This window comes from Oncorhynchus keta, chromosome 25 (assembly GCF_023373465.1).
Source record: "Oncorhynchus keta strain PuntledgeMale-10-30-2019 chromosome 25, Oket_V2, whole genome shotgun sequence".
NCBI lineage: Eukaryota > Metazoa > Chordata > Actinopteri > Salmoniformes > Salmonidae > Oncorhynchus > Oncorhynchus keta.
Genome location: NC_068445.1, coordinates 13,261,823 through 13,289,302, shown reverse-complemented (window position 1 = coordinate 13,289,302; position 27,480 = coordinate 13,261,823). Strand labels below are relative to the sequence as shown.

The 27,480-nt window shown below is 43.7% G+C and overlaps 1 protein-coding gene across 8 annotated transcripts in view; it reads left to right on the top strand.

Annotated features, from left to right (window-relative positions):
- The first annotated feature begins 7,714 nt into the window (after positions 1–7,714).
- si:ch73-138n13.1 (zinc finger CCCH domain-containing protein 13) overlaps positions 7,715–27,480 on the top strand; it is a 40,681-nt gene continuing 20,915 nt past the window's right edge. The window contains exons 1-7 of one of the 8 annotated variants that reach the window (XM_052478691.1): positions 8,310–8,617; positions 12,990–13,080; positions 15,027–16,381; positions 16,485–16,575; positions 17,875–19,542; positions 19,777–20,748; positions 23,356–23,481. In XM_052478691.1, the coding sequence (XP_052334651.1) occupies positions 13,030–13,080; positions 15,027–16,381; positions 16,485–16,575; positions 17,875–19,542; positions 19,777–20,748; positions 23,356–23,481 (4,263 nt within the window). In that variant the 5' untranslated portion in view covers positions 8,310–8,617; positions 12,990–13,029. Of the gene's footprint in view, positions 7,739–8,309; positions 8,642–12,989; positions 13,081–14,011; positions 14,151–15,026; positions 16,382–16,484; positions 16,576–17,874; positions 20,749–23,355; positions 23,482–27,480 lie in introns of those variants that run through there. The other 7 variants (XM_052478690.1, XM_052478688.1, XM_052478687.1 and 4 more) reach the window with 7 other exon arrangements.

Sequence of the window (27,480 nt, the reverse complement as noted above, 5' to 3'; positions counted from 1 at the left end):
ATTCATACACTTATCAAGAGAACATCCCTGGTCATCTGTATTGCCTCTCACTAAACACAAATGCTTCGTTTGTAAATTATGGAGTGTGCCCTTGGCTAACCATAAATAAAAACTAGAAAATGGTGCTGTCTGGTTTGCTTAATATAGGGAATTTTTAATTATTTAAACTTTTACTTTCAATACTTAAGTATATTTTAGCTATTACATTTACTTTTGACACTTAAGTATATTTAAAACCAAATACTTTTAGACTTTTACTCAAGTAGTATTTTACTTGGTGACTTTTACTTGTAATTTTCTATTAAGGTATCTGTACTTTTACTCAAGTATGACAATTGGGTACTTTTTCAACCACTGGTCGTATGGCCTGCGGCTGGATTTTCACTCCACCCCTCCATAGCCCCCAATGCAATACACTGTAATACACTGTAAATGGGATACATATTGGCTTGTAAAGATACATTTCTACCTGTCTCAGCTAAAGTGGGGTGGGAAATACTCACAAGGGCCTCTACTAAACAAATATGTGAAGTTTTGAAGTGGGACTGTGTCGTAAATATCCAGAAACAAAGCTTTAAATAACCTGGTACTATCCATGGTCCATTGAAGGCCAAAACATCAATCTTTTTACCTTCCATAAAACGTACTTTATGGTGAGAATGCGTTGCTCCTTTTTCTTTTCGATGATGATTTGATTTTTTGCTTGCACTTCGACTCACATTGGTGGAGCGCCCTCCAATTCTTTCCCCTATTCATGGTCTGGAAATTAATACACACTCAACAACAAAAACACAAAAGCTAAATTTTATTATCAAAACGAAAATCTAATTTATTTACAAGTCAAATGTAAGGAATATTAACCAGGCTATTAAGGACACAGTATAATAAATCTTTCTGAACAGCAATTGATACAATTATTTACAAGTTGTAGGCTGATATGACTATATATTGCTTATCTATCAAGGTGTGCTGTATACAGTGATGGCCTATTACCTAGTTGTCAAAAATAATAACAGACAAGATTATTTACAAGCTATATTGTCATGATTATCTATAAAGGCCAGCAAAGGCACTTTTTGTAGAGTGCAAAATGTATTACAAGAGACAAGGCTATCAGTACACAGTATAAACAAGCTTTCAGAGTAACAATGGAGAACATTCAACCTGGTCTCAGTGCACTTCGTATTATTCCGTCTGTAAATCCAAGGGACTCCATTTAGTATAATATGTTACCTTTCATATGGTATGTATTCATTTGTGGATGTCCATCACCCATTTCGAATGATGTGTTACGAATTGTCAAAACGTACAACATGTTAAGAATTTGCCAAATGTATGATATGTTAAGAATTCTAGCTAGGTGGCTAGGTATCTAATGTTAGCTAGGCTAGGGGTGAGGGATACGTTTAGGAGTTAGGTTAAAGGGTTATGGTTATGGGAAGTGTTTACTAACATGCTAAGAAGTTGCAAAGTAGCTCAAAAGTAGTAAGTAGTTGAAAAGTTGCTAAAGTTGTGCGTGATGAGATTCAAACTCGCAACCTTTGAGTTGCTAGACGATAGCATTGCACAATTTATTTCACACTGGAAGCAAATGGGGTAATAAAAAGTGTTAAGGTGTTTTGTCTTTCCAACTGATATTCAACACAACAGTATATTCATTTATTGTTTTGGAATTAATGTAACATCCAGGGCTTAATGCATATCTCTATAACACACATATTCGGTTATTAGAGACCCTCCTGAGTATTTTCCACCCCACTTTAGCTGAGACAGGTAGAAATGTTTTTTTTCTCTACAAGCCAATATGAATCATATCAAAGGCATGGAGAACTAAGTGCTGCTATGACAAAGTCATACAAGTCCAACGCTCTAACCACTAGGCTACTTGCCGCCCCATACATACACATATATATAATATACACTGCTCAAAAAAATAAAGGGAACACTAAAATAACACATCCTAGATCTGAATGAATAAAATATTCTTATTAAATACTTTTTTCTTTACATAGTTGAATGTGCTAACAACAAAATCACACAAAAATGATCAATGGAAATCAAATTTATCAACCCATGGAGGTCTGGATTTGGAGTCACACTCAAAATTAAAGTGGAAAACCACACTACAGGCTGATCCAACTTTGATGTAATGTCCTTAAAACAAGTCAGAATTAGGCTCAGTAGTGTGTGTGGCTACCACGTGCCTGTATGACCTCCCTACAACGTCTGGGCATGCTCCTGATGAGGTGGCATATGGTCTCCTGAGGGATCTCCTCCCAGACCTGGACTAAAGCATCCGCCAACTCCTGGACAGTCTGTGGATGGAGCGAGACATGATGTCCCAGATGTCTAGCATTGTCTTGCATTAGGAGGAACCCAGGGCCAACCGCACCAGCATATGGTCTCACGAGGGGTCTGAGGATCTCATCTCGATACCTAATGGCAGTCAGGCTACCTCTGGCGAGCACATGGAGGGCTGTGCGGCCCCCCCAAAGAAATGCCACCCCACACCATGATTGACCCACCGCCAAACCGGTCATGCTGGAAGATGTTGCAGGCAGCAGAACATTCTCCACGGCGTCTCCAGACTCTGTCACATGTGCTCAGTGTGAACCTGCTTTCATCTGTGAAGAGCACAGGGCGCCAGTGGCGAATTTGCCAATCTTGGTGTTCTCTGGCAAATGCCAAACGTCCTGCACAGTGTTGGGCTGTAAGCACAACCCCCACCTGTGGATGTCGGGCCCTCAAACCACCCTCATGGAGTCTGTTTCTGACCGTTTGAGCAGACACATGCACATTTGTGGCCTGCTGGAGGTCATTTTGCAGGGCTCTGGCAGTGCTCCTCCTGCTTCTCCTTGCACAAAGGCAGAGGTAGCGGTCCTGCTGCTGGGTTGTTGCCCTCCTACGGCCTCCTCCACGTCTCCTGATGGACTGGCCTGTCTCCTGGTAGCTCCTGGTACTCCGTCTCATGCTACCACTAATGTGAAAGCACGGCCAGCATTCAAAAGTGACCAAAACATCAGCCAGGAAGCATTGGAACTGGGAAGTGGTCTGTGGTCTGTGTCTTGCTAATTGCCTATAATTTCCACCTGTTGTCTATTCCATTGGCACAACAGCATGTGCAATTTATTGTCAATCAGTGTTGCTTCCTAAGTGGACAGTTTGATTTCACAGAAGTGTGATTGACTTGGAGTTACATTGTGTTGTTTAAGTGTTCCCTTTATTTTTTTGAGCAGTGTATATATATATACACATATGTGTATGTATTGGGCGGCAGGTGGTTAGAGCGTTGGACTTTTAACCGAAAGGTTGCAAGATCGAATCCCCGAGCTGACAAGTTAAAAATCCGTCGTTCTGCACATATATACATATATACACAGACACATATATATATATACGTGACACATACAGTTGAAGTTTACATACACTTAGGTTGTAGTCATTAAAACTCATTTTTCAACCACTCCACAAATTTCTTGTTAACAATCTATAGTTTTGCCAAGTCAGTTAGGACATCTACTTTGTGCATGACAAGTAATTTTTCCAACAATTGTTTACGGACAGATTAATTCACATAATTCACTGTATCACAATTCCAGTGGGTGAGAAGTTTACATACACTAAGTTGACTGCCTTTAAATTTCCAGAAAATGATGTCATGGCTTTAGAAGCTTCTGATAGACTAATTGACATCATTTGAGTCAATTGGATGTGTACCTGTGGATCTATTTCAAAGCCTACCTTCAAACTCAGTGCCTATTTGCTTGAAATCATGGGAAAATCAAAAGAAATCAGCCAAGACCTCAGAAAATAAATTGTAGACCTCCACAAGTCTGGTTCATCCATGGGAGCAATTTCCAAATGCCTGAAGGTACCACGTTCATCTGTACAAATAATAGTATGCAAGTATAAACACCATGGGACCACGCAGCCATCATACCACTCAGGAAGGAGACGCGTTCTGTCTCCTAGAGATGAATGTACTTTGATGCGAAAAGTGCAAATCAATCCCAGAACAACAGCAAAGGACCTTGTGAAGATGCTGGAGGAAACGGGTACAAAAGTATCTATATTCACAGTAAAAACATGTCCTATATCGACATAACCTGAAAGGCCACTCAGCAAGAAAGAAGCCACTGCTCCAAAATTGCCATAAAAAAAGCCAGACTACATTTTGCAAATGCATATGGGGACAAAGATCATACTTTTTGGAGAAATGTCCTCTGGTCTGATGAAACAAAAATAGAACTGTTTGGCCATAATGACCATCGTATGTTTGGAGGAAAAAGGGGGAGGCTTGCAAGCTGAAGAACACCATCCCAACCGTGAAGCACGGGGGTGGCAGCATCATGTTGTGGGGGTGCTTTGGTGTAACTGAGGAGGGACTGGTGCAGGAGGGACTGGTGCACTTCACAAAATAGATGGCATCATGAGGAAAGGAAAATGATGTGGACATATTGAAGTAACATCTCAAGACATCAGTCAGGAAGTTTAAAGCTTGGTCGCAAATGGGTCTTCCAAATGGACAATGACCTCAATCATACTACCAAAGTTGTGGCAAAATGGCTTAAGGACAACAAAGTCAAGGTATTGGAGTGGCCATCACAAAGCCTTGACCTCAAACCTATAGAAAATTTGTGGGCAGAACTGAAAAAGCATGTGTGAGCAAAGCCTACAAACCTGACTCAGTTACACCAGCTCTGTCATGAGGATTGGGCCAAAATTCACCCAACTTATTGTGGGAAGCTTGTGGGAGAATACCTGAAACGTTTGACCCAAGTTAATCCATTTAAAGGCAATGCTACCAAATACTAATTGAATGTATGTAAACTTCTGACCCACTGGGATTTTTTTTCTCACCTTTATTTAACCAGGTAGGCTAGTTGAGAACAAGTTCTCATTTTCAACTGCGACCTGGCCAAGATAAAGCACATCAGTTCGACACATACAACAACACAGAGTTAAACATGGAATAAACAAAACACAGTCAATAATACAGTAGAAGAAGAAAACAACAAAAACGTCTCTATATAGTGAGGTAAGATAAGGGAGGTAAGGCAATAAATAGGCCACGGTGGTGAAGTAATTACAATATAGCAAATAAACACTGGAGTGATAGATGTGCAGAAGATGAATGTGCAAATAGAGATACTGGGATGCAAAGGAGCAAGATAAATAAATAAAGTATGTGGATGAGGTAGTTGGATGGGCTGTTTACAGATGGGCTGTTTACAGATGGGCTATGTGCAGGTGCAGTAATCTGTGAGCTGCTCTTACAGCTGGTGCTTAAAGTTAGTGAGGGAGATAGGAGTCTCCAGCTTCAGTTATTTTTGCAGTTCGTTCCAGTCAACGGCAGAAGAGAACTGGAAGGAAAGGCGGCCAAAGTGGGAATTGGCTTTGGGGTTGACCAGAGAGATAAACCTGCTGGAGCGCGTGCTATGAGTGGGTGCTGCTATGGTGACCAGTGAGCTGAGTTAAGGCGGGGCTTTACCCTGTAGAGACTTGTAGATGACCTGGAGCCAGTGGGTTTGGCGACAAGTATGAAGCGAGGGCCAGCCAACGAGAGCATACATGTCGCAGTGGTGGATAGTATATCGGGCTTTGGTGACAAAATGGATGGCACTGTGATAGACTGCATCCAATTTGTTGAGTAGGGTGTTGGAGGCTATTTTATAAATGACATCGCTGAAGTTGAGGATCAGTAGGATGGTCAGTTTTACGAGGGTATGTTTGGCAGCATGAGTGAAGGATGCTTTGTTGTGAAATAGGAAGCCGATTCTACATTTAATTTGGGATTGGAGATGCTTAATGTGAGTCTGGAAGGAGAGTTTACAGTCTAACCAGACGCCTATGTATTTGTAGTTGTCTACATATTCTAAGTCAGAACCGTCCAGAGTAGTGATGCTGGATGGGCGGGCAGGTGCGGGCAGTGATCGGTTGAAGAGCATGCATTTCGTTTTACTTGCATTTAAGAGCAGTTGGAGGCCACGGAAGGAGAGTTGTATGGCATTGAAGCTCGTCTGGAGGTTAGTTAACACAGTGTCCAAGGAAAGGCCAGAAGTATACAGAATGTATACAGAGAAGAGAGTCAGCCCGAGAATTTAACCCTGTGGCACCCCCATAGACTGCCAGAGGTCTGATTTGACACACTGAACTCTTATCAGAGAAGTAGTTGGTGAACCAGGTGAGGCAATCATTTGGGAAACCAAGGCTGTTGAGTCTGCCAATAAGAATGTGGTGACTGAGTCAAAAGCCTTGGCCAGGTCGATGAATACGGCAGCACAGTAATGTCTCTTATTGATGGCGGTTATGATATCGTTTAGGACCTTGAGAGTGGCTGAGGTGCACCCATGACCAGCTCGGAAACCAGATTGCTTAGGAGAGAAGGTACAGTGGGATTCAAAATGGTTGGTGATCTGTTTGTGAACTTGGCTTTCGAAAAGTCCTTAGAAAGGCAGGGTAGGATAGATATAAGTCTGTAGTAATTTGGGTCTAGAGTGTCTCCACCTTTGAAGAGGGGGTTGACCGTGGCAGCTTTCCAATCTTTGGGGATCTCAGACGATACAAAAGAAAGGTTGAGCAAGCTAGTAATAGGGGTTGCAACAATTTCGGCAGATAGTTTTAGGAAGAGAGGGTCCAGATTGTCTAGCCCTGCTGATTTGTAGTGGTCCAGATTTTGCAGCTCTTTCAGAACATCAGCTATCTGGATTTAGGTGAAGGAGAAATGGGGATAGGCTTGGGCAAGTTGCAGTGAGGGGTGCAGGGCTGTTGACCGGGGTAGGGGTAGCCAGGTGGAAAGCATGGCCAGTCGTAGATAAATGCTTATTGAAATTCTCAATTATCGCAGATTTATCAGTGGTGACAGTGTTTCCAAGCCTCAGTGCAGTGGACAGCTGGGAGGAGGTGCTCTTGTTCTCCATGTACTTTACAGTGTCCCAGAACTTTTTGGAGTTAGTGCTACAGGATGCACATTTCTGTTTAAAAAAGTTTGCCTTTGCTTTCCTAACTGCCTGTGTATATTGGTTCCTAACTTCCCTGAAAAGTTGCATGTCGCGGGGGCTATTCGATGCTAATGCAGTACACCACAGGATGTTTTTGTGCTGGTCAAAGGCAGTGAGGTCTGGAGTGAACCAAGGGCTATATCTGTTCCTGGTTCTAATGTTTTTGAATGGGGCATGCTTATTTAAGATGGTGAGGAAAGCACTTTTAAAGAATAACCAGGCATCCTCTACTGACGGAATGAGGTCAGTATCCTTCCAGGATACCTGGACCAGGTCAATTAGAAAGGCCTGCTCGCTGAAGTGTTTTAGGGAGCGTTTGACAGTGATGAGGGGTGGTTTTTTGACCGCGGACCCACACACATATGTGTGTATATGTATATATATATAAATACATATATATACATATATATATGTATATATAATCACACACACACACATACATACAAATATATATTATTGTTTTTATTTCAGAAATTACTTACTGCCTTTTCTTGTTGGCACAATAAAAGTGGCCATTGACTAAAATTCAATATATTTTGATGCTGTTTTGAAATCGGCTTTTATTTAGGTTTCCTCATTGCCGTACGAACGTGACGTCATCATCTGTGCTGCTGGCAAAATACTAGTGCTATATTACTACAATTCCCTCAGCAAGATTATTTTGGTCAAATATCTATGGCTATATACAAAGGAGGAAAGCATGGAGAATTGCTAACAAATATTGTATCAGTAACCAGGTAAAGGAAGTTTAATTTAAAATGTTACATAGAATTTATCCTGTGAAACTTGTTTTGGAAAGATTCAAGCTGAATATTGACTATAAATGTGATTTCTGGAATGGACGAGACTATTTTGCATTTGTTTTTTGCCTGTATTTATGGTGGAATTTTTTGGATTGATAAACATACTTTTGTTACAAATAAAATAGGACCGGTGGTACTATTTAATTGTTTTGATATAATAATTCATTTCTGAAATTCTGACATTGATAAAGATGTGGTATATTTAATTCAACTGCTAAAAATATCAGGTAAATTTCACATTCACAAATGCAAATGGTCTAATTCAAAACCTAACTTTTTTCACTTTAGAAATTAATTTAAACAATATGGCACTACAACTAAAATGAAAAACAAAAACAATTAACTTGTATTATTAATGAATATGATTTGTTTGTTTAGGATTCCTGGCAATGTAAATAGCTTGTATGTATGCTTGTTTGCATGTGACTATTCCTCATTTGTTTGTTGATATTTGTTAATAAAAATAGTTCTAACATTACACTACAGTATCACGTCTACTAGCTTTCATGTTAAGTGAGCCAGATGGCAGGGGTGTGAGAGCAGAGGGAAGTCAAGTCAACTACTAGATAACGTTACAGATAGCTATGAAATCAACTTCTTTAGCTAGTAACCTCAGCTAGCTAACTTGCACGTCTACCTTGTGAAAGCTCATGTCTCCGAAGTAGTCCGAACAACCTGGCTCGTGACGTGTTAGCAACAGGTTTACCTCTGACTGACCGACCACATCGCAGTGCGATTGACCGGGTTTTGGTTGAAGAAAATAGTTATCTAGCTCGCTAGGTCCCTGGAGGGGAATAAGCATAAACACGACAGGTGGGTGGATGGATTTTCAGTTAAGTAAGTTTGTTAGTAGCTTCTTATATTAGCTAACGTTAACGACTAACGTTAAAGGCTTAGACAGGATAAACATTCAAGCCAGACCGCTTTTGTATTTATGGTAGCTAATGTTAGCTAGCTTGCTATAACAGTTAACGTTACTAAGCTGGCTGTCTCAATTTATCTGGTGCTTGTTTAACGTTAATCTCAGTTTCAGATGAAAATGTAAGGATATGGCTTGGTGTGTAGACTAACGTTACCGCAGTTTAAGTAAGCCAGCAGCTAACGTTAGCTAGCTACATTTAGCGAATTGACAGCTAGTTACTGTAAATTAGCTAGTTGGTATTTTTTTATCGATCTCTGATCCGCTTATGGTTTCACATTCTACAATATTGCAATGTGTATGTTAGCTGGTTGTCTGTTTTGCTAACTCGGCGTCTTGACTTCAGTCTATATACTAACTTGGGTCCCTGAGACTAACGTTAGACAGTCAGCTAATTCTTAGAATAACGAACGTTATTTAACAAGCTAATGTCAGAATAGTAATACGAATTGACCTGGCCTGAGACCACGTTGCAGCCAAATGACTCGTTGCTGCATTTCCAAGAATTTATTCAGGAATCGAAGTTATTTACCAAGTGTTTCAAAAAGTTGGTACGCCTGGTCAAAATTTCTTTGTACTCATGCGGTGGTGCGTAGGTAACGTTACCTAGTTAACGTTGGTGTGTCAGGGCTAGATTGGCTGTTGAAATAAATCTTATGATAGATGTTTTTCTCTCTTTCCTGAGCAATGAGTGCTCCAATTAACCACCATCTGACAGGACATTCATGAATAGATAGGCTACACTTTTTTTCTTCACCCCCAAAAAAGTCTTACACAGCAACTTCTGTATTCCGAGGTTGAAGTTTGTCTTTGTTCCCATTAGACAGTTTTGGAAATATTTTTCCTCTGCAAAACGGGCTAAACCGGACTGTCATTGACATAAGTTACCAACACACCCACACAAAACCAAGGCACAACACAGGAAATTTGGTTTTATTTGGCACATTCCAGATAACTTTTTTTACTACATGAACTCCTCTAACTCCTCTTGCTCAGTGTGAGGCTAGCCAGTAGCTAAAGTTACTGTACTATGTGTATCTGGACCACACTGCTAAATATATCATAATTTCCTCCTTAAGTCTAAAGGTGTTGTCTATACTCAGTGTTTCTTCAAGGATTTTTTTCAGCGGCGGTGGCAAAGTTAGGGAGGGGGGTCTTTTGTTGTTCTGAAGCTACTTTTCTGCAACTCCACACATTTTGCAATGGGGCAGAGAGCATATTTAAGTTTTAAAATTAGTTTCCTGCAAGTCTACACATTTTGTCACGGGGCTGACAGACGTGCCAACCTGCACGCATTTTGCGGATCAAGCCCACAATTTGAGGTCAAAGTAGCTCGTATGAAAAACTACCCTAAAATAAGCAAAAAGTATTATAGTTGGGCTTCCATAGTCGTAGCATTCAGAGTTTTCTTTAGTACTATTTTACTACACCGATCTGGATGGTAGCTCTCCACTCTCTGTTGATACCACTGATTTGTGAGCGAAAAGTGTAGGGAAAATGGAGAACGAACTGTTTGCCAAATACATTTTCCAAAATTGTATGTGTTAGTCAAGCACATATATTATTTCGTACTTAGCTCCTTAGCTAAATCGTCATTATGACAAAGGTAATTAGCTAAAGCGTTTAGTCAACTAAGCAAGGACACTAATCTTGCCCGAACATGCTTTGATCTCTGCAACAGTAGTAGGCGCGAGACATTGACGAGCAAGGAAACGTGCTGCGCTGCGTGGATTGAAACAGACATGGCAGAGAGCTGTTCTTCTAATACCGTCCTTCACAGAAATGTGTTGGACTGTTAAAGATTAGTAGGCCTATGTTTAATGAATCAGTTATTGATCTGTCCTCTTGATATCGGCGTGTGTCAACAGTAGGCTGCTAATGATGTGATAATAGCCTAGTCAGTTCACCAATGAATGGTAGCCTAGTAGTCAGACCTAACTGGATGGATGAGGTCAGGGATGGAGATCTGAAACAGGTTTATAGGCTGTGTTCAGTTGTTTCATGTTCTAAATACAGTAGGATAAACTACTACATTGCATCTAGTAATTTAATGATTATTTTAGCCCCAACCAAAATTAAGCAGCCAGTAGACTCCTATTAATTACAATAACCATTACAATAATAATTTAATATTTAACCTAGAAAAAATTGAATGTGAAATTGAGACCATCTCAATTTCATTAAGGACCAAATACCTAGACTATTATTTTGGGTAAAATTGTTTGATGTCATTAAAGACTATAGGTTTCAGGAAGTGGCAGTTACAGGTTTAAAATAATGCAACATGTGTTGTCGTGAGGTGCCACTGCAGTGATGAAGTGATACTCGTAATTATTCTTCATGGTTGGCAGTTCTGGACTGAGAAATTGCCGTTTTAATGCTAATTTCCTGTAATTCTACACATTTTGCCATGGGGCTTAAAGAAATTGCAGCTTCAAAGCTATACTGAACAAAAATACAGTGACCTCCCTCATTCTTAAATGGAAGAAGTTTGGAACCACCGACACTCTACCTAGAGCTGGCTGCCCGGCCAAACAGAGCAATCGGGGGAGAAGGGCCTTGGTCAGCGAGGTGGCCAAGAACCCAATGGTCACTCTGACAGAGCTCTAGAGTTCTTCTGTGGAGATGGGAGAACATTCCAGAAGGACAACCATCTTTGCAGTACTCCACCAATCAGGCCTTTATGGTAGAGTGGCCAGACGGAAGCCACTCCTCAGTAAAAGGCACAAGACAATCCGCTTGGAGTTTGCCAAAAGGCACCTAAAGGACTCTCAGACCATTAGAAACTAGATTCTCTGGTCTGATGAAACCAAGATGGAACTCTTTGGCCTGAATGCCGAGCGTCACATCTGGTGGAAACCGGGCACCATCCCTACGGTGAAGCATGGTGGGGTCAGCATCATGCTGTGGGGATGTTTTTCAGCGGCAGGGAATGGGAGACAAGTCAGGATCCAGGGAAAGATGAACGGCGCAAAGTACAGAGAGATCCTTGATGAAAACCTGCTGCAGAGCGCTCAGGACTGCAGACTGGGGTGAAGGTTCACTTTCCAAAAAGACAACGACCCTAAGCACACAGCCAAGACAACACAGCAGTGGCTTCGGGACCAGTCTCTGAATGTCCTTGAGTGGACCAGCCAGAGTCCGGACTTGAACCCGATCGAGCAGCTCTGGAGAGACCTGAAAATAGCTCTGGAGAGACCTGAAAATAGCTCTGGAGAGACCTGAAAATAGCTGTGGAGAGACCTGAAAATAGCTGTGTGGCGACGCTCCCCATCCAACCTGACAGAGCTTGAGAGGATCTGCAGAGAAGGGAGAAACTCTCCAAACACAGGTGTGCCAAGCTTGTAGCGTCATTCCCAAGAAGACTCGAGGCTGTAATCGCTGCCAAAGGTGTTTCAATTAATTACTGAGCAAAGGTTCTGAATATTTATGTAAATGTGATATTTCAGTTTTTTATTTGTAATAAATTAGCTAAAAAATAATATTTTTGTTTTGTCATTTTAAAATAAAGCTGTACGGTAACAAAATACATTCTAGGGCTCATCTCAACCTTAGCTGTGCAGGTGTACTGTACTCTACTTGAAGACATTCTGTCAGAGCGCACAGAAGCTATGATTTCGTCATTCTAAATTATGTCTACTGTATTCTCTTCCCCAGTTATGATGAACTTATTTTGAATCTCTCATAGCAGAGCTCATTCAGTTTTTTTGTGCCTCATTTGTCTCTATCTGAAAGGTAGTCCCTACTCAATTTAATTGAGTGAAATCTCATCCAGATTTAGAATTTGTTATTTGTAATTTAAAAGGCAAATGAGTTGTTTGCAAAGGCAATGACGGTTGTGCAATGCAATTCTTACAGCCAGTGGTTTCTCCTCCCTGCTGTTCCTGGACCCTCCATTAACAGTGCATGTTTAGCAAAGCTGTTTCCTGTCAACAACCACTGCCTCAATTTATCAGACCCCTGCTGGCTGTATAACACTCTTTCCTTTTACTCTAATTCCTTCTTTTCTTCATGTTTTATTTGTTATCCAAGTTGTAAATTCTACTATTTTTGTGTTAATCTGTTTTTCGTCCTTTAAAATGTGTATTATGGTATTTCTATTTCTAATTCTGTGTGTTTGCAAAAATATAAACATACTAAATGGTTTTCCGGTGGGAGGTATGAGAGTGTGGAGGTCTATGCTATACTTTGATGTATGCAGCCTCAGGGTCTACAGGAAACAGTTCCTTCCTTCGTAAATGACACCAAATTGTGTTCTCTTCTCAGGCTCTTCCTACTCCTTACTCGTGTGATATGACATCACTGCATGGTTACCACAGAAAACAGGGCTCAGTTCAGACGGTTGACAGCCAGTCAGGTGAGTGAGGATGGGATTGCCCATAACAACTACTCAGAAGAAATTGCTGCCAAAGCAGAATTAGATAATTTCGCCACCAACTAGTTCTGTGCGTTTAGTGATGCACGGGTTGACTCATAACCCGCAGTCCCTGCAATTTTAGTGCAGGTTTAGGGTAATTGAATATTGTGTAGACGTAGGGCGGGTTGAATACAGTTCTGTTGTAAGTGCATAATTCTTACGACCGGTCAAACTGATGTCATTTGGAAATTGGGACATAAATAACTTTTTTAACTGCATTTTCTCCCAGGTCCCTAAACGTCTTTGCTCCGTGAAATAAACAGAGATGACAAGAGATCTTTACAGATTGAAAGCTTCAATCTAGCTTCAGTCTAGCGATTTCTGACATTCTGCTGAGCACCAGTTTATTTAGTCTTCTAGGGAAACATATAATGACAGAAGAGAAGCTTCATGTATCTAATTATAGACAAGTTGACTAACAAATAGCCCACCAAGATGTCAGAAATTATAAGCAGAAACATATCTAAATTTGTCAAAAACAGTCCTGCATCCCCTGTCAAAAATGTGTTCTGCTGTCTTGGACTGTAGTTTGCAGCACATTTTCTATATTAGCGAGTTAGCGTTGGGTTCGCGTCTCAGATTTTCACTTGATCACTTATAGTCTGGTGGTTGTGGATGGTTTATTAGCAATTGCGGGCGGGTGTGGGTGAATAAAAAGCTGACCCGCGCACGACTACTTTGTTCCCCTCTCAACGTAGGCGAGCAGTCAATCTGTTACAGAGTAGTCTAACTCGAGAAGAACATGTGGAATGCATTATGAGATCTGCAGGAACCTATAAAGCAGTCCACCAAAAATATCTGCTTGTTGACATTGTTGCTCTCCCTCTTCTACCCGTACTGGCCATAACCCTTGGGCTCCCGAGTGGCGCAGCGGTCTAAGGCATTGCATCTCAGTGCTAGAGGTGTCACTACAGACCCTGGTTCGATTCCAGGCTGTATCACAACCGGCTGTGATTGGGAGTCCCATAGGACGGCACACAATTGGCCCATCGTCATCCGGGTTTGGCCGGGTAAGGCCGTCATTGTAAATAAGAATTTGTTCTTAACTGACTTGCCTAGTTAAATAAACGTAAAATAAAATAAGAAGGAACATCTGATTTTACTCAGTGTTTATAGTTATTACATACTTATGTATAACCACAACTCATCTCTCACATCTCTCAAGTGAACAGTTCTCTGATAACCATTCACAACAGGAATCTAGCAAGTGTAGAGATATTGTTAGTGGGGGAGGAGCAAAATATCTTAATTACTCATATCGTTTTTCAATGGAATTCCCCTTTTACTGCCATAGGCCAGACCTGTCTTGCATTACCACACTGACTCTATGGAAAAGACTCCTAGGAGAGTGAGCCTTCCTGCATCTGCCTCTCTGATACTGTTGTCTGATGCAGCTCTGTAATCTTCAGATTACTGTTGATCCTCAAAACAACCACCAGACAGTCATTGAGCTGTCAGGATTTCTGCTGTCTCATCTGTAGAAGTAGTCTGAGGTTCACTAGCTATGCTGCCAATGAACTGAACCCTTCCCATATCCAGGGAACTGAACCCTCCAGAGGAGGGCTGAGGCCTGCCATACTGATGAATGGCCTCTGTTTAACAGCACATCTGCTTCTAGAGCAGCCAGCCACAATTCAGGGTGCATGACTCCTCCAAAGGTAAAGTCTAGAGTGATGCCCAGATAGAGGAAGTAAAATCTGCCTTGGTTCTCCCATGTTCCTGATGATGTGAAGGCCACTGTCCTAGTACAGTCATTACATTGCATCAGAGAGAGAAGTGGCAGTAGGACTCACTAAGTAGTACACATTTATTGGATTATGGTTTTACTGCTAGACGTACAGTTAATGGCCAAGGTTGCTGATAGAGATTTGTACATTTCTCTCTAGGTGTTTTTCACAGGGATGGCTGCACAAGTGGAGGTACAGACTGGGGAGGTGGGAAGGACAGGTGTAGGGGGGCGACTGCACCTCAGCCCTCTGGCTGACTCCAGCAACAATAGCCTAACAGAGGGCCCATCCAACACCCAGGGCTCCCTCATCATCACTCCAGAGTCCAGTAAGCCTGTCCCTGCACGCAAACCACGGCTCACTCCCAAACCTTTCGCTGTGGAGAAAACCCCCACCATCCGGCCCATACTTGCTCCTAAGCCTAATACCAAGCCCCGACCAGAGCCCACTCGCCCTACTTTTTACAAACCTGACCCTCCCAACGGCCCAAAACCTCAGCACCCGAACGTTACCAGCAAACACAGGCCAGTGTCGACCAACCATAACCGTCCTGCTCCTACCTCCTACAAACCCTCTCCCAAGTTGAGCATGGGACAAACCACCAAGCCTGTAGCCCAGCCCTTCAAACCCGCCCCTCTAACACTTGGGGACCACAGCAAACCAACTCCTTCTCAACCGATGGGGCGTCAGAAACCAGCTGCGGCAGGCTTGTCCCACTCACAAGGCCCTAAGAAACCCCCTTCAGTGGAATGTTCCGGATCCACCAAGCAGGAGAAGGAATGTGGCAAAACAGCATCCCATATCAGAGCTGGAGGAGCCTATTTGACCAGAGCCAAGTCAATGGGCTTCCTCCGTCAGATAGGGCTAGAGGGGGAGGAGAGGAAGAAGGATGAAGGGCCAGAGGTCACAGTTCAACTCCGAACCCAGTCTACAGGCTCCAGGCCTAGACCTGTGTCTGCTATCTTCCTACCCTCTCCCACTCAGGCTGAGTCGTCCACCCCAGCTGATCGCTGGGTCGGGAGACGGCCCCTTTCAGCCGACCTCACCTCCAAGTTTGAGTCCATTGGCCTGTCTCTGCACCGTGGCTCTCCTGCCAAGACTGGCAGCAAGGAAAACAGTCCAGAGGAGGGAGCACTGCTACGGAGGAGAGAGGGGGAGATGGGAGCAGAGGGGACCATTGCTACACCACAGGCCCCAGACAGCAAGCCTTCAGCCCTAGCACAGGGGAGTGAGAAGAAAAAAGAGGAAGAGAAGGATGAGCGAAAGGGTGGAGGAAGCATTAAGAGACGGATCAGTCTCTTGCTCGATTCCTCTTCTTCCTCTCCTGTGGTTCCTCTCCGTGTTGCTGCCCAAGGACCGGAGTCTTCCTCTCCAGTGCAGCCAGTCCCAGAGGCAGATGTACCACAGGGTGGTGTTAAACAGCGAATCAAGAAGCTAATAGAAGATACTGTTACGCCACCTGCTCAGACCCTGGCTGTTAAACCCCGCCCTCTGCCCCCTGACCTGACCAAAAGGTAGGAGCTCCTCACCACCTTCAGTCTGCCTGTCTCTGTCATGTTTATGACTCTCCCATTGTCATTACCGTTCTTGTGGGATGTGTGTGTTTCTCTTCATCAGGTTTGGCTCTGAGAAGTCCACAGACCTCGGCAGTCCCTCTCCTAGTAAGGCGACAGACCGCCATGAGAGTGACACTGATCCTCAAGGGAGGGTAAGAGAGGTTGTGGAATTTGCTTAGATTAATATAGGTGATTTGGTGAAGGATTGCAATGAGCCTTGTGATAATTTCTCTAACTCCTGTGCCAACCAGACAAACCCAGAGGAAATACTGCTGTCTTTAATAGGCCAACAATGAGGTTACAGTTAAATCCTTGGTCCTCAGTGAAAAAAGTCAAGTTTTCTATTTTGCTGTAAATATAGAATGAGACTGATTCCAGCAATTTACTAATTTACTGCTCTTAAAGCAAATTATCAGTTATGTTAAGTTGATGGATAAACTTAATCATCCATCATTAGTGACGCAGCAGTCTAAGGCAATGCATCGCAATGCTATAGGTGTCACTACAGACCCGGGTTCGATCCCGGGCTGTATCACAACCGGCCGTGATTGGGAGTCCCATAGGGTGGCACACAATTGGCCCAGCATCATCCGGGTTAGGGGAGGGTTTGGCCGGGATAGGCCGTCATTGTAAATAAGAATTTTGTTCTTAACTGACTTGCCTAGTTAAATAAAGGTTAAATAAAAAAAATATGAAACAAACCAGTTAAATGATCTTGATTGAGTTAAGTGAAGTGCCTCTGTTATACCACTGGGAGGACTGGAGTGCTTGTACTGTATGTTCCCCATCTTGTTTTACACTCACTTTGTTTGATGAGCAACATCTAAAGATGGCTTTGTGAATACAGTATATTCCTTTATTTTAATTGAAAAATAAGTTTTTTAGGTTTCTGACATTTAATGTAATGAATAGTAGTTTAGTCGATTTTTAGTTTGCCCCTGTAAGCCTGAAATGCCTAAGCAAAATGCCCATTATAAGGACTATATTCCTGGGAAAATTCTGATTTGCATTTCAAGTCTCAAACACTCTGGGCACCATTTATTTTCTCTGAATCAGTCTTTGTCTTGGAGCATACAAGCGAAGAGAACGTCACTGCCACAAAGGTACAAAGAGCTTTGAAATCAAAGCCAGGGCATTAGTCATCTCTGGTGGTTCTTTGTGCGTTATGAAACATGCTGAGAGTGAAGCACTGGGAAAAGGTCAACACAGTGAGGCTTTGATTACCACTTCAGCACCACACCCACTTACATGGGCCCAACAAAGAGGAGTGGGATCCACTGTCTGCCCAGACACAGTTACCTCACTCAATCACTTGTCTTTGTATCACCTTCTCTTTTTATCTGTCATTATATAATACCAACAGCAAATAATACTAAGTTCATGATGATCATGCAGACAGTGTCCAGAATCTGAATTAACATGGGCCAACTCTTTGAATGACCCAATTCTAGGGGCAGGACTCAGTCTTCATCTTCAGTGACCAAAGGAAGGTAGATGAACACACCAGAGAGTCCAAAGAGCAGCCCACCCAGACCTTTTCTGACCCCTCAGCTGGAAGGACTGTGGCACAGCAGGGCCTGGAGATTGAGGCCCAGGAGAGCCACCCGAGCAGTGGGGTGCAGACTGTGCGAGCAGCCCTGTTTGAGAATGTGGTGGAGAGACACAGCGTGCTGGTGATGGAGGAGGACAGAGCGCAGAACAACACAAAGAGCTGTCCCAAGAGAAGTGTCTCTCTCAAACTGGGGGATGGGGAGAAAGGCGGCAGCCTGGTCACCTCCCCCTACCGCGAGCCTGTGTCTCCCTCCAGCCCGCTTCGCGTGGAGCACTTGTTTGACACGGTGCACGCGGTGGGAGAGAGGAGAGCCGTTAGTGAGATTGTCCCCTCGGCACAGCTGGAGGACAAGGCCATGACCCTCCGTTCCAGGCATTCTGAGGGGAACAGGCCAGCTAGGGCTGAGCCTGTGGAGAAGAGACCTGCTCGGGTCCAAGGAGACCTCAGTTCGACTCAGAGGGGAGCACCAGCCTCCCAACATGAACAGGGACCACGCTACCTCAGGGTTGGAGCTCTGCAGAAGTGGAATACCTCTGAGGTGGATAGGGGGGCAGAGGTAGAGAAAGGAAGGCAAAGGGAAAAGGAGAGGGAGAGAAAGGAGGAGGAGAAAGAGAGGCAGAGGGAAGCGGAGAGGAGGATGCAAATGGCTGTAGAGAGGGAGAAGCCGACAGAGCAGGACAGGGAGAGAGAGGAAGTGGCAGCACCGAAGCGTTTGAAAATGCTGGAGGCAGATGAGCAGCCACCCAAACCCAGGGCCACCTACTTTGCTCTGACTGGTCAGATTCAGGAAGTCATATCCCATGGGGATGAGGGAACAGAGAAAGGGGACATGGAAGTGCCCTTTGATTTCTCTGTGATGTCTGGACAATGGGGTTCTCAAAGGAAGGTAAAAAGGAACCCCTCTCTAGTCAAAACTTTTGGTAAAAGCTCCCAAGGTCAAGAACAAGAAGAGGAACTGATGGAGAGGAAGCAAACACAGGAAAGGAAAAGAGAAACGGCATGGGACAGAAAGACCGGGATGGATGAGATGGAAATAGAAAAACAGAAACAAGTTCTTGAGGAAGTAAGAGAATTGGAGAGGGAGAAAGAACGTCAGAGGGAGAGAAAGGAGTTTGAGAGGGAGAGACAGCTGGAAATTGAGAGACAGAAACAGTTAGAATATGCTAGAAAGAGAGAGATGGAGAAGCAGAGAGAGTTAGAAAGGGAGAGACAAAATGAGTTGGAAAAGGAGACACAGAGAGAGTTGGAAAGACTGTGTGAGCTGGAGAGGGAGAGACAGTGTGAGCTGGAGAGGGAGAAAGAGTTTAAAAGGGAGAGGCAGCGACAGTTCGACTTAGAGAGACAGAAGAAGTTGGAGAGACAGATGGTTGAAGAGTTGGAGGAAATAAAAGAAATGGAGACAAGGCAACTGTTTAGGTTTGAAAAGCAGAAGCAGGCTGAGAGAGAGAGACAACAGCTTCTGGAGCTTGAAAAGCAGATACTGAGAGAGAAGATGGAGAGAGAGGAGCAGGAGAAGATGGGACAACAAGCAATACAACAGGAGGTAGATCAGGAGAGACGGAGGGAGGTAGACCGGGAGAGACAGAGGGAGCTGGAGCGGGAGAGACAGAGGGAGCTGGAGCGGGAGAGACAGAGGGAGCTGGAGAGACAGAGGGAGCTGGAGCGGGAGAGACAGAGGGAGCTGGAGCGGGAGAGACAGAGGGAGCTGGAGCGGGAGAGACAGAGGGAGCTGGAGCGGGAGAGACAGGGGGAGCTGGAGCGGGAGAGACAGAGGGAGCTGGAGCGGGAGAGACAGAGGGAGCTGGAGCGGGAGAGACAGAGGGAGCTGGAGCGGGAGAGACAGAGGGAGCTGGAGCGGGAGAGACAGAGGGAGCTGGAGCGGGAGAGACAGAGGGAGCTGGAGCGGGAGAGTGTAGAAGAATTGGAGATAATAAAGGAGCTGGAGAGAAGACAACTGCTTGAGATACAGAATGAGACAGCGAAACAACAGCTTCAAAAGCAGAGACTGAGGGAGAAGATGGAGAAAGAGGAGCAGGAAAATATGAGACAGGTAGCTAGACAACAGGAGGCAGAGAGACAGAGAATCCTGGAGAGACAGAGGAGAGAGAGCCTGGAGAGGGGGGTGCTGGACTCCTTACCTCTCAGACCTAAAGTGCTGGATCTAGACTCTGTGTCTCTGGGTGACCTGCTCTCCAGAGGCAGTCCCCACTCCCCTGGTGCCCGATGGAAGCATCCATCTCCCCGGGGAGAGGACCACTACAGGCCTGGCATCCTGGACATAGACTCATTCAGGTCCCAGACCCAGACGCAGCCCTCGCCCACTCGAGAGGTGTTCCCTATTGCTGGCATCAAGTGCTCAGACCCAGGTAGTGGGGTGAGATCCCACACTCCAGAGAGGGAAGTTAGCCGTAGGGTGGGTGCAATGGGGCGACCCAGCCCAGTGTGGGCCCCCTCTCAGCAGGAGCTGGGGGAGCAAAGGCTAGGATTCAATGAGGAATCGGTGGATAGGCCCATGGCTGGACCAGAACCACCCAGGAAGCCTGCCAATAAACCCAGCCTGGAGCAGCTCCTCCACAGGCAGTTGGACAGGGCCACGGCCCCCATTCTGGTCCCAGAGAGACGCTGGTCTGGTATGCCCAGTGAAGCATCCTTCCCCAGGAGAGAGCCCCACAGCCCTAGGTCCCCCATGGAGCAGACCTGGTTCCCGCAGGACTCAGGGCCCCAGGGGCACAGGGTAGAGGCCAGAGGACAGAGGAGATCTCAGGGCTCCCAGGTAAGAAAAGTATCTTATAGAGAGACCTAGGCTATGTGAGTGAATGGCATCTACAGAGCACAACATTCAGTGAATTCAACCAGTAATAATGGCCAATTAAAAAAGGACCATTGCTTACTTACTCCTTTTTAAAATGTGTACTGTTTTACTGCATTAGGAGAATATCATACTCAGACCTTTCGGCTTTCGCCTTCTGAGTGTAGCTTAAAATCTTTGCAATCAGGAACAACTTTTGCTTCTAACCAGGTTAGTCATCTGCCAATCTCGTTTACCTGTTTCAGGGCTCTCCAACCCAGTTCCTAGAAAGCTACCCTCCTGTAGGTTTTCGTTCGAACCCTGTTCCTGGAAAGCCACCCTCCTGTAGGTTTTCATTCAAACTCTGTTCCTGGAAAGACACCCTCCTGTAGGTTTTCGCTCAAACCCCGGTTGTAACTAACCTGATTCAGCTTATCAACCAGCTAATTATTGGAATCAGTAGCTTTCCAGGAACAGGGTTGGAGTGACAATCTACAGTACGGTAGCTCTCCAGGAACAGGGTTGGAGTGACAATCTACAGTACGGTAGCTCTCCAGGAACAGGGTTGGAGTGACAATCTACAGTACGGTAGCTCTCCAGGAACAGGGTTGGAGTGACAATCTACAGTACGGTAGCTCTCCAGGAACAGGGTTGGAGTGACAATCTACAGTACGGTAGCTCTACAGGAACAGGGTTGGAGTGACAATCTACAGTACGGTAGCTCTCCAGGAACAGGGTTGGCGTGACAATCTACAGTACGGTAGCTCTCCAGGAACAGGGTTGGAGTGACAATCTACAGTACGGTAGCTCTCCAGGAACAGGGTTGGAGTGACAATCTACAGTACGGTAGCTCTCCAGGAACAGGGTTGGCGTGACAATCTACAGTACGGTAGCTCTCCAGGAACAGGGTTGGAGAGCCCTGACCTGTATACATGTTACAATCACAAAGAAAGTACAGAATTGTAAGATATGTGAACGGGCGCAGAAGGCAGTTGGGAGTGTCAGGCGTGAACCGTTTAGTAATCAATTACCTTTAGGTGTACTTTATGAGTTAGCCCCACATATTTATGAACAGCTTGGTGTCTTTTGTGGCAAGCTGTCTCGTAAATTGTTATAAGGTATACCCAAGTAAGCGGAAACCTAAGGCAATTAAGTTGATTCTTTAATGGTTCCTGATACTTTTGGCCATGTAGTGTGTGTGTGCCTTTCAACATGGCACCGTTATAGGATGCCACCTTTCCAACAAGTCAGTTTGTCAAATTTCTGTCCTGGTAGAGCTGCCCTGGTCAACTGTAAGTCCTGTTATTGTGAAGTGGGAACATCTAGAAGCAACAATGGCTCATCCGCGAAGTGGTAGGTCACACAAGCTCACAGAACAGGTCCGGCGAGTGCTGAAGCGTGTAGCGCGTAAAAATCATCTGTCCTCGGTTGCAACACTGCCAAATTCCAAACTACCTCTGGAAGCAATATCAGCACAATAACTGTTCCCGTGGGAGCTTCATGAAATGGGTTTTCATGGCCGAGCAGCTGCACACAAGCTTAAGCTCGGCATGCGCAATGCCAAGGTCTGTTGAAGGGGTGTAAAAGCTCGCCGCCATTGGACTCTGGAGCAGTGGAAACCTGTTCTCTGGAGTGATGAATCACACTTCAGTCGCTGGCAGCCCGATGGAAGAAACTGGGTTTGGCGGATGCTAGGACAATGCTACCTGCCCCAATGCATAGTGCCAACTGTAAAGTTTGGTGGAATATAGATAATTGCCGGGCTGTTATTCATGGTTCAGGCTAGGCCCCTTAGTTCCAGTGAAGGGGAATCTCAACGCTATGGCATACAATGACATTCTAGACAATTATGTGGCAACACTTTGGGTAAGGCCCTTTCCTGTTTCAGCATGACAATGCCCCCGTGCACAAAGCGCGGTCCATGCAGAAATGGTTTGTCGGGATTGGTGTGGAAGAACTTGACTGGCCTGCGCAGAGCCCTGACCTCAACCCCATCAAACAACTTTGTGATGAATTGGAACTCCCACTGCAAGCCAGGCCTAATCGACCAACATCAGTGCCTGACCTTGTGGCTGAATGGAAGCAAGTCCCTTCAGCAAGGTTCCAACAAATAAATAGTTGAAAGCCTTTCCAGCAGACGAGAGGCTGTTATAGCAGCAAAGGGGGACCAGCTCCATATTAATGCTAATTTTGGAATGAGATGTTCGACGGGCAGGTGTCCACATACCTTTGGCCATGTAGTGTACTCTCAATTGTCTTCCGTGCCCACTTCCATATCCTATAATTCTGTATGTTTTGTGTGATTGTAACATGTAGACCAGAGAAGCCATCCCTGATTGGTAAATGACTAACTACCCTGATTAGAAGCACCTGAACGGTGCTCACATGTGTTCCCTAGAAAAGTTGTTCCTGATTCTAAGATTTGAACCTGCACACTGAAGGCAAAAGCCGAAACATCTGTGTGTGTTGTTCTCCTAATGCACTAAAATAATCTTTGTGCAGACCCATCTCCCTTTTTACCTATGTGAATATAACCTGAATAAGGGCTTTCGTGTAAACATTCCATTTAATTCTACTATCCCTGTGTCTTAGGAGCTGAACCGGATGAGGTCCCGCAGTGTGTCCCGTCGATCAGCCCCGTCTGAGAGTGCTGTGGAGGGGAGCCTGTCCAGGATGAGGAGCAGGAGTGCACATAGAGAGAGGGACCGACAGAGCTGGGTGAGTCATGATGCTCTGTTTCCATGCACACGGGTATAAACACACACAATCCCCACATTTCTGACTCAAAGCTGGATGAGTTTCAGAAATGAGCTCCTGCTACAGTGATATTACACTGCTTCAACATGGTAGCGATTGGAGCCCCCTCGGTTCTATGTTTAATCAATGTTTCCTTTCGAGCTGATTCTCACAGAAGGCCCCAGTTATTTAGAAAAAAGTAAGCTTGTATATAACTTCAGTTGCTGGGTTTGTTGGTTGGTTGTGTGTGTTTTGTTACAGTAGGGTGGAGTAGGAATGCAGTTAGTTCACTGGGAGAGTTGAGTGCTATGTGGAGCACTGGGAGTAATGAGTTGATGAGTAATGTGAAAGGCATGGTCTCACTCATCTCCACCCTCTTTCACCTCACATAGCAGAGAAATTGAGGCCAGATATGTTCTCAGGTCTGTAATTCAGGATTGTCATTAGCTAATACATGCATGTACTGCTCACTTTGACAGCATCCTGTTTGCATAACTGAAGGAATGCTCTGCTGTGAAATTGGCTGTAGTGATATTGATATTACTTTTATTTAAAGCTACAATATTTAACTTTGCGTGACCCACAAAATTCACATAAAAATGTGAGTTATAGATCTGTCATTCTCATTGAAAGCAAGTCTAAGAAGCGGTAGATGTGTTCTATGTGCGCTATTTCTATGCGTCACGTTTTAAGTTGGGTTTTTCCGTCTTTAACTTTCGGTTTTGTACACGAGCTTCAAATAGCTGAAAATACAATATTTTTGCTTATGGAAAATATATTTTACAGCGGTGTAGATGGTACAATGATTCTCTACACTTTACTTGCTTGTTTTGTCACATAAACTGAAATTAGGCGAACTATTAGAATTTTAGCAACCAGAAAATGGTGGAGCGACTTCTGCGTAGTGCATCTTTAAAAGGATCAGACCCTTTTTTTTCTTCTCAATTTTCACCTAAAATGACATACCCAACTCTAACTTCCTGTAGCTCAGGACCTGAAGCAAGAATATGGATATTCTTGATACCATTTGAAGGGAAACACTTTGAAGTTTGTGGAAATGTGAAACGAATGTAGCAGAATAACACATTAGATCTGATAATACAAAGAAGAAAAAAACATGCTTTTTTTATGCAAGAGAAAGGCCAATATATGACTTAGATTTGACCATTTAGATTTGACACTAGATGGCAGCAGTGTATGTACAACGTTTTAGACTGATTCAATAAACCATTGCATTTCTGTTCAAAATGTTGTATCAAGACTGCCCAAATGTGCCTAATTGGTTTATTAATACATTTTCAAGTTCATAACTGTGCACTCTCCTCAAACAATAGCATGGTAATAAATACTGTAAATTGGACAGGGCAGTTAAATCATTTTTAATCCAAGCTTTCTGCCCATATCAGATATGTCTGTGTCCTGGGAAATGTTCTTGTTACTTACAACCTCGTGCTAATCACACTAGCCTACATTAGCTAAACCGTCCCGCTGGGGGGGGACACTGGTCCTGTAGAGGTTTTAAGCACCTGTCTACATATCAGCCTGTGCTACAAAGGATTCCATCCAGAAACAAAACAAGTTTATATCAGCCCAAGTGTAAATGGCTGAAAGGGAAATGTTTATAAGCATACCAATATATTCATTAGATCAGAAGAAAATGAATGGGGGAACAAATTCAGCTTTGATTTGATAAGGCACAGCTGCCATCCCAGTGTTACTCCATGATGAGTTTTTGTGTGTGTTTCTGTCACCACCTGCTGGTCTGTGGTTGTTGTGTAATACAATATGTTGAGAGCCTTAGTGGTGCAATTACCACAGGGTTTCCTTGAGCCGGTAATAGCCGGCGTTTGGCCGTTTTTTGTATTTTTTTTTAAAGAAATGCCATTTGCAAAATAATTATTTTTAGCCTCTTTATTGATGGCAATATCAGCGGATGTAAATACATATGACTGGTCATGATTAATGGTCTATATGTTCATTTGCATAATTTAGTGGAATTAAATTGGGGCGTGTGTACAGTATATTCGTTATGTATCTTATTTATCACACACATACAGAGCCTTTAAGCGGAAAATCTGTCAGACAGCGTGAACTGCTGCTACAGCATCTCAAACAGCAAATACATAGACAACGGAAGGCAGGCCTCATCAGCACATTACACAGCACTTTACAATGAGCTGGAGGCATTATGCATTTTGAAAACACACTTAATTGTTTAAAACCTGAACGTTTTACTATATATTATGAGGCATGTCTTACCTTGCTTTAAAGTAGCCCAGTCAAAATCAATTATTTTATACAAGCTATCTTTGGTTGCTCAGTAGCCAGAGGCATAATCCTAGTCATATTACTAAGCAACCCGTGCTAGTTGTTGCATATTAGATCTCCCTTCTTTCTAACAGATATTTTCATCTCTGTCACATGAAACCGTTCGCATGTGGTGTGCTTTTGACAACAGTGTTTTCTAGCTAATTGCATTATATTGTGTGGATTGTTGCGCTTATAATGTGAAGAAATAATAGTTTGAACATTTTAAGCTAAACATTCTAATCTGGGTCCTTTTGCTTTTTAATGATTATTTTCTTTTTAATGTAGCCTACTGGTTCTATGAATTTGGGATGCATCGTCCACAACTGTCCCAGATTCTGTTTGGAATTGAGTATTTCTTTCTTAACAAGCTGACCAATATAATAGGTACATTTCTCTGTTATGGGGGATAGTGGATTGCCATTGGCTACTGATTTAGCTGTTTGTTACTCTTCTTGTTGGCGGAGGGAAAGTAAATATGGACAGTTATTCTAACATCTTCAAAGTGCACATCAGAATTCGGTAAGAAGGACCGCACATCGTTGCATCCTCGACTTGCATGTTCTGTGAAGACATTTACATTTGATTTCTGTCATTCTGAGCACCGTAGGTGGACGCCCTAATTAGGTTATACACCCAATCAATCAATGTACATGGGTCTGGCAAATTTCTCAAATGTCCAGTAAATTAAAATGTTGCGAGTCAAATGTCAGACGCCACATTTCCTCAATGGAAACCCTGGGATTCTAGTGTTTAATTGTGTAGAGCAACTGGAGACGCCAGTGTGAAATACCTGGTCTAGACTGAATTACTGACATAAGTTGTGGGAAAAGGTGTAGGTGTTTTATATCATTTCAGTTTAGAGGAACAAGGGGATTCATTAAAGATGGGAAATAGCTTTTCTATCAGCACGTGTTAATGATTTGCTGTTGTGATTAGTGTTTTTCTGTATCAGTGTGGAGGTTAGGCCTGGTATGAAAGTGCACTATGGGAAATGTGTCTATCTCTCATGAGATCACACTGGTATGATCACATCATTACTAATGCCATGGTTAGTGAGGGCAGAGGAAGTGAAGAGGGGTAAAGACAGACAGATGGTCGCCGGGCTCAGAGACATGGTGTACTACATGAGGCTGTCCTGCTGTCTGAGGCTTCTACACTGGCTGTGGGTAAGTGATGGGAGATCGTTAATCAGAGCAAGGAAGCAAGTAGGGCTATGAATTGCCAAGGACCGACCTCACAATACGATATTATCATGATACTTAGGTGCCGATATATGTATTGCGATTCAATACCTGCTATTTTCTGTCGTTGAAATTTGATGTTCCAAATCTATTTCTCACTAAGTCTGCAGCAGAGGGACAAGAGACAGCATGAGAAAGGGAGTTTATCAGTCATGGAAATAAAAGTGGTGAAAACATGTTGGCTCATTGTTTAAAAAGATGCTGGAGAACAAGCTATAACAGCGTTTTGGCACAGGTAGCGTCGACTAGCTAGCAAAAAAAACAATGATAATTGGAGTCCAAGTATCAATATTAAAATAATAATTGCAATATGTAAGTGTATTGATCCCCCATCACTAGAAGCAAGGGAGAGGACAGACTAAAAGAGGCCTTAGTATAGCTAGGAATGTGTGGCTACTGGCTATTATATGTCTGAACAAAGCACGTTATA